General features: G+C 39.0%; 1 protein-coding gene across 1 annotated transcript in view; it reads right to left on the bottom strand.

Moving 5' to 3' along the window:
• Positions 1-849: 849 nt before the first annotated feature.
• The window catches only part of hells (helicase, lymphoid specific), a 20,753-nt gene continuing 10,406 nt past the window's right edge, over positions 850-11,196 (bottom strand). Inside the window, exons 14-23 of the mRNA XM_008301572.1 lie at positions 9,937-10,098; positions 8,773-8,915; positions 6,225-6,369; positions 5,905-5,988; positions 3,431-3,550; positions 3,108-3,224; positions 2,853-3,012; positions 2,629-2,725; positions 2,427-2,503; positions 850-1,575 (exon numbers count right to left, since the gene is read on the bottom strand). Of these exons, the coding sequence (XP_008299794.1) occupies positions 1,487-1,575; positions 2,427-2,503; positions 2,629-2,725; positions 2,853-3,012; positions 3,108-3,224; positions 3,431-3,550; positions 5,905-5,988; positions 6,225-6,369; positions 8,773-8,915; positions 9,937-10,098 (1,194 nt within the window). The 3' untranslated portion in view covers positions 850-1,486. The remainder of the gene's footprint in view (positions 1,576-2,426; positions 2,504-2,628; positions 2,726-2,852; positions 3,013-3,107; positions 3,225-3,430; positions 3,551-5,904; positions 5,989-6,224; positions 6,370-8,772; positions 8,916-9,936; positions 10,099-11,196) is intronic.

Genomic DNA, 11,196 nt, shown 5'->3' with positions numbered 1-11,196 from the left:
TATGTAATCAAGAAAAGCTGGAACACCTGTAGGAATTAGTAGCACCAGCTTTTAAGGCTGTTTCAACCTTCACTGCTGCAGAACAGCTTTAAATTGTTAACCCACTTCATGTTTCCTGGAAAAGGCCTTTTTGTATAATTCTGAAATGTACATTATTTTTCGGTTTTGTGTAACCAAACCATTTTTTTTAAACCTCTGGCTGTTCAGTGCTTACCTTTGTACCATTTCAAGCTATTCATTGCACTTGTACAACTTGAATTGCAATAAATAACTGGAAAAATTAGGGTGTTCTAAAAGTTTTGACCGGTAGTGTATGTGGTAAAAACCACCTTGAAAAAGTATTTCACAGAAAAAAAACATTTTGTGTTTTCATGTGAAAAAAAAAGTCACTATTTTTTCCTAAAAAAGGTCATAGTACAGAATGTCGTCAAAATGTCAGGATGTAGTACATCATGGAAATACTGTAATGTATGTGATTTAAAAAAAAAAAACAACAAAAAAACACCATAGGAAAGTATTTCAAAAAAATCATTTTGTGTTTTGATGTGAAAAAAAAAAATCATACTATCCCACACATACTCAATTAGATTTGGGAACTAGAGGATATAGAGGCTAGGTCAAATTGGTAGGTCATTTGCTGATGTCTGGGAGTGCTGTTCCCATTTTATTACAATGAAATGATCAAGGTTGTAAAGCTCAAACTATATGTCCTGCATCATAAAATATGGAAGCAGTGTGCACCAAGCCTAACAGTAACATCATAGTTTTTAGGCTTAAAAATGAAAATGAAGAGCAGTTACACTTATTACAATAAATCCGAACCTGACAGGACAATACCTTAACAGCAAGTTGAAAAACAAGAGATGTGCGAAATTGCTTTATTTATATAAAGACAGAACTATGCTTCAGATGCACAAATGTGCCTTGAGGACAGCTTGGCAAAGATAATACAGATTCATCTGCTTTAAATGAACAAACTAGAAAAAATGAAGCGTACTAACCCGACTTAATCCCATCACTGCAGCTTCCACTTGTTTCAGTGATCCATGCTGTGCATGTTAAAGGACAGGACACTTTCACTGACATGCAAAAGGCTTTTCTCTTAAACATATTGAACAGTATGTAACTGGTCCTCTGAAAGTAAACGAATCAGACCAGTGATGTGATAGTTTTAATGCCACTGCTGGGAGCATCAAGGCTCTCTGAACTATTGTGTTTTTCTAACTTTTGCCATAAAATTAAGTGTTCAAAAACCCCAAAGTCAGTTCAGTCTTAAAAAAAAAAAAAGGGCACAGGGGTTAAACACTATAGACCACGTTAGCAACAAAACAGCAAAAAACAATTACACAGAATACTATCAAGGCAGTTAAGAATGGGAAAGACAGATTCAAAGCTACAAACAGCAGTTTAAAGTGTTCTCTGAAAGTGACAGCTATTATAAACCATCTGGATGGAAGTTTAGTTTTTTGCATTGTTCCAAGTATTCTCAGGCCAGCGTGATTTCTGTCAGCTCTTTGGCATCCACCACTCTGAAGACTCCCACCTTCTCTTTCTTCTTGCTCCCCTTTTCTTTGTCTACAAATACAAAGAATGTTTTACTTCAGCTCAGAAGTTAACAGACAACAAGTTAACAAGACTACAGCAGAATCAACGGTCAATACAGATCACTGAATTGATAACAATTATGTAATGGCCATTCAATTTGGCTAAAGCTACAGAGGAAATGTGTATATTTTCTCTTTTGCCATAGTGGAAACTAAAGGGCCTGCTTGGCTAGATACATTTTGAGGTTCAGTGGAAACATGTTGGTTAAACTAATAAAATGGCCATTGTCATTGGAGATAACCAAAGAAAATGAGACAGGACAAGAAATGTACTGAACATTTGTTTTCCTTTTCGTGTAACTGTTCTCGTAAAAGAAAACAATGTAATATCTTTTGATTGTAAACTGTCTCTTTAGAAGCACACCATATTCTGAAATCACATCCAGTAGTATCACATTCATTGAAGCTTTGGTACCAAATTAGAAAATACTTTGACTGGCAAATATTCTTTCATCTGAGCCCATTGGCCTCTAATCCTCTATTCCCTAAATTTTCCTCTTTAACATCAGATCTAACATTTAACAAATGGAGACATTAAGACGCATAGTTAATGTCTATATTCACATACCAAAATTAAAAACAAACAAACAAACATATATATATATATATTACAGGTGAAAAACATTTGAGTACAGGAACAAGACCTGAAACAAGTTCAACTGGCAAACAAAGAACATGAATAGGGTTTTAACTAACATTACCGAGAAACTTTTTTTTGATGACTATAAAGATTATGTTTTGTATTTAATAGTAAAGAAGTATAAGTGACTAGGAGGACAGTTGGGCCTGTGATACGAAGCAAGATTTAATTCATATCCTCACCCAGCAAGTCACTGCGATCCAGCAAAATCTCCAGGTCATTGTTACTGATCACCTTCCCCTTTGAAGCTTTCACTTCCCTGAGTGGGACAAAAAATGACAACCAAATGTTACACACGACTAATGTGGACAAGTTAAAGATTCATTGTTGTTATTCTTTATGATCTCCAAACATTTTAACTTGGTGCAGAGAATCATTCCTCACTTCTCAGTGCCTCCGGCTTTAAGCAGCTCCCTCAGTTCATCCAGATCAATGCAACTTTTGCTTTGGTTCAGCTCTGCTTTCCCACCTTTGAACTTATCTGTGAAGGAAAGCAACAAAACATTTAGAAACAATCATCAAAGTTGTTAAAGTTAAGCCACTGCTGCAGTGCTTGAAGGGGGGTCCTGTATGGCAACCTAGTATTCCAATAAGGTAACGCCACTCACTCTTGTGGATGACCATCTGCTCCAGTTTCCTCTTGGCAGAAGCCCTCTCCAGGATCTTCTGGTCGATGGTGTTGGCTGTGACCAGGCGGTACACCACCACTGGTTTAGTTTGCCCGATGCGGTGGCAGCGGTCCTGAGCCTGTAGGTCTGCCTGGGGGTTCTGAGAGGTAGGAAGGAAGCAACATTTAACACCAATTTAACACAAACAATGCACAGAAACAAGTGCATTACAAATTATTTTTAATCTGCACCCACCCAGTCACTGTCAAAGATGATAACGGTGTCAGCAGCTGTCAGGTTGATCCCAAGTCCACCTGCTCTGGTGCTCAGCAGGAAGATAAACACCTCTGGATCTTTGGAAAACCTGGTCATCTGGGAAAGAAGAAGAATCAGATCAAACCAAAACACTGACATCCGTTGAGAGCAGCAGTTTTGATGCCTTACATTTGTGGATCTACACAAGATCCTCACAGTGTCACACCATCTCGCCTAATGAGGTGAAAATACTATAAGCTGTTCACCAGAAAGGAAGTTAAGCATTTCTGCATCAGTCTCACTGTTTACCGTTTAAAACTCACATTTTCATCTCTGTCAGCGTAGGACATGCTGCCATCCAGTCGACTGTACTGAAATCCCCGCAGATAGCAGTAATCCATCAGCATATCCAAGATGGACGTCATCTGACTGAAGATCAGTACCTGGAACACAACAGTGAACAACTCAAACATCAGAACTACACTGTATGGGAAAAAAATCTAAAGCAACAAACAGCATGGCAGAGGACACATCAGGACAGTATCCGATAGATGTAAAGACTGTACCTTTCACACTACACACTGAGGTTCACTGAAAAATTAATGTGCTAATACATGCTAAAGCTCCTAATCCTAAATAAAATTAGGAGTAGTTCCATATGAGCTTTACTTGGTTCACGATGCCCTGTCAACCCCACAGTTCCTGTCAGAAGTCGATTGATGTCAACATACAGTGGATACAAAAAGTCTACACACCTGTTAAAATGGTCAGGTTTTGTGATGTAAAGAATGTCAGAACTTTTTTCACCTTTATTGTGTAATTGCATCGTAAGCAAAGAAAGTGAAAACATCAGAAACCTTTCAGAGGACAAACATCAAACCAAAAACTTGCAAAACTGTGGTTGCATAAGTGAATATACCCATCTATAATTGAAGATATGGCTGTGTGCTGAATTGACAAATTCATTTCAATCTCAGGTTAAACAGGAGTTAGTATACACCTGCCATCAAATGACACGATGGAGTCTCAATGAAGATAAGCCGTTCCTGTGGGATTATCCTGACATCTTGTTTGCCTCTGATTGCAAAGCCATGGTTTGCAAACAGCTTTCAAATCATGAACAGAATGTTGTTGTTATAAGATACCAATTAGGAGGAGGTGCAAAAGAATATTCAAGGCATTTCATTTACCATTGAGCATAGTGAGGAGAAATAAAAACCCATGGAAACAAGTGGCACAGCAGTACCACTACCAAGAAAATGATCTCCTAACAAAATTGATAGGAAGACAAAGAGAAAACTGGTAAGGGAAGCTGCTAAGGGGCTAATGGCCCCATTGAAGGAGTAGTAACTTTATGGCTAATACTGATAATTGCTAGCATGTGACAACAATCTCTCGTTTTCATCATATGTCTATGCAATGGGGCACAATTGCAAAATGACATTGAAGAAAACATTCATGCTCGGCTAAATTTTCCCCTGAAACCAAGTGAAAAAGTATGTTCTGATCTGATCAGATCAAGGTTAAACTTTTGGTCACAATTCCACAAGAAATGTTTGGCGCCAAACCAACGCAGCAAATTAGCAAAACTATATTCATGAGCAAGCATAGTGGTGACAGCATCACGTTTTGCGGCTGATTTTCTTCAACCAGAACTGGGGCTTTAGTTAAAGTGGAGGGCATCATGAACAGCTCTATAATACGAGTCAATATTGATGTAAAACCTTCAGAAGTTTACCTGTAAATGGAAGGACTTCCAGCCCAACAACAACCCAAAGCATACATACAAATCAACAAAGTGACAGCTTCACCACATGAAGACCATTGTTCTGAAATGGTCTAGGCAGAACCAAACCTGAAGCTATTTGAAAATCAGTGGGGTGACCTGAAAAGAGCTGAGCATATGAGACACAGTTTGACAGATCTAGAACATTTTTACAAAGAGCAGTGGGAAAATATTGCCCAGATGTGCCACACTGAAAGACTCCCAACCAAAAAAACATGGCAACTTCACAATAAAAGACAGGGGGAAAATTACTATTTTACCAGAGCTGTCATGTTTATATCCACCACACTTGCATTCCCAGAAAACAATTGTGGAGCTTGAGCTTCACCTCAAAAGTTTTGATGATGAACAAGGTTTTGCCCATCATCCACAGCTTGCTAGAAGGGTTAGCAATCAACACTACATGCTCATTTTGAGGTTTATTGCAGCCAGGATGCACAACTCCTCTACTCACACTGAATAGGTCAAGTGGCCAACCACCATGCCACATGTGGAGATTTAAGTGCCTGAACAATTACAGTAAAAAATAAAAAATAAAAAAGAGCAATTAGGCACTTCTGAATATTTTAATTTTTTTTTAAATATGAAAAAATGAATAGAAAAAATGCTATGCATATTTATAAATTTCTTCTGCTGTGCTGAAAACATCCTGAATAGTGTTATTTCTGTACTATTACACCTCAAACACATAAATAACTGTCCATTTTTTTGTAGACAGATTTTGATTAAAAACAGGAATTAGCCTTTCCCTCTCATCTGGAGCTATAAGTTGTAGAATAGGTACCATTAACTGACTCAAGGAATTGAAGCCTAATTAAAAGCAGAATCTGTTTCTTTCAGGTACTTTAAATGAAACTTATTTTCAGGTCTCAATAATTAGGTTCTGAACAGTTTTCCACTGTACGTGTTCAAACGGCATAATGGTATTGGTTTCAGTGACATCTGAAACTTTTAGAAACGAATACCATGTAACATGAGGTTACTAAGTTGGCCGCTGGGGTCGTGTCTCACCTTATGTCCCCTTTCCTTCAGTGCTGGCAGCAGCCTGTCCAGGATGAGAAACTTTCCAGAGCTCTGCACCAGCTGCTCATCAATCTGTAGGGAGGACAGTATGTATGGAAGGAACATGTCAGAGAAGATGCAGTCGCTCCAACTCTGCTTTTTTACCATCACTAATAAGCAACATTGTGTTGATCTGCTTAGGTCCTGCTTTTCAGCAACTGTTTAAGTATAATTCAACATATTTTCATTTTTGCTTCTAGTCACAAAACCTGGAAGTACTCCAAAACAGCATGTGTTGTATCAAGTAGTACAGGTAAATTGTACGTTACCTTGAACTCCTGTGTGGTGGGGTCAAGGGGGTACTCCACCAGGTAAGGGTGGTTACAGCATCTCTTTAGCAACATGAGAATGTTCTGCAGCTTCAGGTTGATCTGAGCATCCAGCGGGCTCTGGACATCCAGGACTGGATGAGAGCTGCAATACATGTGAGGAAACTAAGTGTGAGCAGATTTCAGTCAGAGCTGTGAGGGGGATTCACAGGAGTAAGGATCAAACAAGTTAATATGAAATACAGAACTGCACAGCATGCTGCAGCCTAAAAACACTTACAACCTGGTTAAGAGGCTACGTCCACACTAATACATTTTCATTTTAAAAAGGCATTCAATAACAAACAGTAGTAGTGCTAGGTAAGTTAAGTTTTTTCCACCTTCCTGCCCAGGAATGTAAATTAGCTCTGTAACTAACTCTGGTCCAACAGTTGTGTTGTACATGATCCCCATTAAATAAGCTAACACAATAAATTAATTAAACATTTTTCAGCACTGACAGCATGGTGGACACAGGTCTGGCTACCATGCTGTGAAGTATTTGCCCCTTTCCTGGTGTCTTCTAGTTTTGCATATTTCTCACACTTAAATGTTCCAGATCATATTACATAGTAATGCAGTTTTTAAATAATGAGTTACTGAAGATTTAAAAAAAAAAAAAAAAAAAAAATCACTTCTGTGAAAAAGTAATTGCCCCCCTAAACCTAACAACTGGTTGGTTCACACTCAGCATCAACAACTGCAGTTAACCGCTTGCCATAGCTTGTTATCAGTCTTTTACATCAACATGGAGGAATTCTGGCACACTCTTCTCTGGAGAATAGCTTTAATTCAGCCACATAAGATGATTTTTGAGCCCAAATTGCCCTTTGAAGGTCTTTTCACAGTATCTAAATTAGATTCAAGTACAGACTTTGACTCGGCCACTCCAAAACCTTAATTTTGTTCTTTTGGAGCCATTCAGAGGTGGACCTGCTTGTGCGCTTTGAGTCATTGTCATGCTGCATAACCCATTTGCACTTGAGCTTTAGGTCATGAACTGACGGGCGGATGTTCTCCAGGAGGATTTTCTGATAGAAAGCAGAATTTGTGGTTTCCATTACTGATGACAAGTTGTCCAGGTCCTGTGGAAGCAAAGTAGCCCCAAACCATCCACTAGCACCACCGTGTTGTACTGCTGGTATGATGTTCTCCTTGTGGAATGCAGTGTTAGCTTTAGGCCAGATGTAACAGGACCCATGTCCTCCATAAAATTCCACCTGTAATGCATCAGTCCACAGGATGTTATCCTTAAGTCTTGGGGCTCATCCAGATATGATTTTTGCAAATGGTAGCCAAGCCTTCGTGTTTTTTTTTTTGGTCAAAGTAGTTTGTGTCTTGGAACTCTGCCATGGATTCCATTTCTGCCCAGTGTCTTCCTTATTGTGGAATCATGAACACTGACCGTAACTGAGGCAAGGGAGACCTGCAGTTCTTTTGATGCTCATCTGGGTTCTTTTGTGACCTCCTGTAAGATTGAGGTTGATGCACTCTTGTGGAAATGTTGGTAGGCCATCCACTCCTGGGAAGGTTCACTTCTGTTCCATGCTTTCTCCATTTGTAGATAGGTTCTCACTGTGGTTATCTGGCATCTCAGAACTCTAACAATGGCTTTGTAACCCTCCAGACTGATAAATGCCAGTGACTTTGTTGTGCATCTGTTCTTGAATCTCTTTGGAACGTGGCATCATGCTTTTTGAGACCCTTTAGCTACTTCACAAAGCCAGACAGGTTCTGTTTAAGTGATGTTTAGATTCAACAAGCCTGGCAGTGATCATACATAACATAAACCCAGTTGCCAAACGAATTAGTTCATTTGGTAGACAGGTGAAAAAGGGGGCAATTACTTTTTCACAGAGGGAAAGGTGGGGTTAGATGGCACTTTTCCTTCAATAAATGGAATCATTTAAAAATTGCATTTTGCGTTTACTTGAGTTATCTTTGTGTCATATTGCAATAAGTTTGATGATCTGAAACATTTAGGGGTGACAAATGTGAAAAAATAGAAGATATCTGTGGGGGGAGAGCAAATACTTTTTCACAGCTCTGTATGCGAGACTATTGTTGACCTGCCTTACAGTCCCAAGGAGTCAGTAAAAGCCTAATAAGTTAATGAGACCAGCCTGAACAGCAGAAGGTGTCCAAACCTTTGCACAAATGACAGTTCCCATTTAATATTTTTAAGGACATATTTCATCCTCTAAAAGGTTTAACACTAACCACAAAAAGGTTAAGATCCACTGAGTTAAACTAATTCTCATTCTCCAATGCAAACACGGAAACTGTGACATGGCAAGGTTTGTTAGCAACCTGCACTTTTAAGCAAATGTTACACCATCATTTAGCAGCAGTGAAGAAAAACAGGTTATTGAGATTAATGCAAATAAATGAGTGAGTGACATCAGCAAGATAAAGAAATAAAGCTCATCAGCTGAGTAATGGCCCAGAAAGCATCAGTTATTTTCATTGATTTTAGTCTGCGGCTGAGACGTGGGTAAGCAGTGCTGACCTCTGATCGAGCTCCTTGCGAACCCTCTCCAGATATTTCTCCAGGTTGTATGGTGTGTCTGCATCCGTTTCTTTGTAGTCTACTACTTTTCGAGTACGACGCTTTGGTCTTCCGCTTGATGTTAATACCACAGGAGCCTCGGTCTAAATATATCAGGAGAACAGAACATTTTTACACACTTGGCACCCACTGGCACTATCTTGATAGGGATTAAACTACAAACAGTAAAAGACTGCTATGAATCCTTTAAGTCAACCTAGGCATAATAATGTAGGTTCACAGGGAGGACAAGGCCACACTGATTAGGCAGAGCTCAGCCACCTGCTGCTAATTTATGTATCACCTTTCAGATTTAAGATGATCCAAGGTGCTTGATACTGGACATGAAGACATCAGTTTCAGCTGATATTTATAATTGGATAAACAGATAATTAACGATCACCAGCCCTTAAATTGGTACAGATCTTAATTTTTGTTTAAGATCTCTTAAAACACTTTTAAGAGACTGGATATATATATATATATATATATATACTGAGTACACTAGATATATTATTTGAGTTGACATCAATATATTTGCAATATCCTATTATCCACCGACTAAAAAGCAGGTTTTAAATGTGGTTGTTGGTACAGTGACACAGCTATCAGGGCTCAGAACCTCCCAAAATTTACAGTCCAGACCCTGACAGTCTACGAAGATACTTCAAAATGTTCTAGGCCTCACTCAGAAACAAGAAGCACAAGTCCCATTTAGGAACACGGCTGCTGTTGCTCCAGGACAATGTGTCATCCACACAGCACTGGTGGCAAAAGCAGCCAAACATGGCTTTGAACTGTTGCCCCATACACCTTACTCACCTGGCACCATCTGACCTCTATCTATTTCCCAAACTAAAATTCCACGTGCGTGGTGGCCCTTTTCAGAGTGTTTATAAAGACATTCATGCTCAACATCGGCGGACCAACTGCAATACAGATGTAGAACACTATTGAAAAATAACTTAAGAACAACAGCGCTATGAGATGACCGTTGTTGTAAATATGCGCTATACAAATAAAATGGAATTGAATTGAATTGAACAATCGTTCTCCTGTCACATTTTCTGCTGGTGCTGAAAATGTTTTGAAATATTTATGTATATGTATGTTACATAATTTTACCTTTTCCTGACCCAGCATCTTCGTGATAGTCTTGTTGACAACAGCAGTGTAAAAGGCCTCCTGTTTGGCAGTCAGAGGAGCATAAACTACAATCTCCTTCTTAGGTGGAACCTCCAGCGTGACATCTGACTTCAGCCTCCTCAGCAGGAATGGAGTCAGAATCTGAAAAAGAAAACCTGTCAAAAATACACATCTTGCTGTACCCCCTGTAATATCACCTAAATGTTGAATGATTCAACACTGTTTCACTTAAAGTCATTGCATTACCTTCTAAGTTCTCATTTACTAAGTACTTGGCCAGGTCTAAGCTTTCACTGTGATTTTGACAGTGTGCTTTATGTCATTATCTTGCTGGAATATTTCTCTTCTGCTAAACTTTTGCAGAATGTGAGTCATCTTGTCAACCACTGTTTTACATCCACAGGTATTCATGGTGCCACCTCTAAATGTGATGTCCACAAACATTTTACAACCATGCAGTTCCATATCATCACACTCCCACCTCTGTGCTTGACTGTTATGCATTCATGTCTAAGTTGACATGACACATGCTGGACCTCATCTGAGTCAAAGAAATGTATCTTGGGAGTCATCTGCAAGTGTGTTTCCACCGATCTTTAGTTGGTCACCAATCTTCCTCTATCTTTTCCCATCTTTCTGAAGTCAGTGCAGTTCTTTTCCACGTAGAGCATTAATGCAGACATAGATAGACACAGTCCACAGGTCCAAAACTGAGAAGGTTCTGGTGTTCACAGTTTATTTTATAAACCTGTTAATGTCATTAGCCTAATTGGAAATCACAGGTGTCCTAAATTTTGTTTCAGCAATCACAGGTTTTCTAAATTGTATGTGAGATTACAGATGTATTCACTTTTGTTGCACTGAGTGCTACTTTGAGACATGAATTTTCAGTATAGTCTGTCTAAAGAGTTGTTTGGATGGTTCATAATGGAAACACTAATTTAGAAATCATGCAATTATTGAGAGCTGATGCAGTCTGGAATCATTTTATCTTCAAGTGATTTTGCACAGGGGTATACTCACTAAGATGTGCACTAACATCTTAGTGCAGCATTTGATACTGTTGATCATAGCATCCTATTGCAGAGACTGGAACATGCGATTGGACTTAAAGGGACTGCGCTGAACTGGTTTAAATCATATTTATCAGACAGATTCCAGTTTGTTCATGTTAATGATGGTTCTTCCAGCCGCACCAGAGTTGCTTATGGAGTTCCTCAGGGTTCTGTGTTAGGACCA

Source organism: Stegastes partitus, unplaced genomic scaffold (genome assembly GCF_000690725.1).
Source record: "Stegastes partitus isolate 25-593 unplaced genomic scaffold, Stegastes_partitus-1.0.2 Scaffold1686, whole genome shotgun sequence".
NCBI classification, from domain to species: Eukaryota; Metazoa; Chordata; class Actinopteri; family Pomacentridae; genus Stegastes; species Stegastes partitus.
Note: the sequence above shows the minus strand (reverse complement) of the source record. Positions and strands in the feature narration are given on the sequence as shown.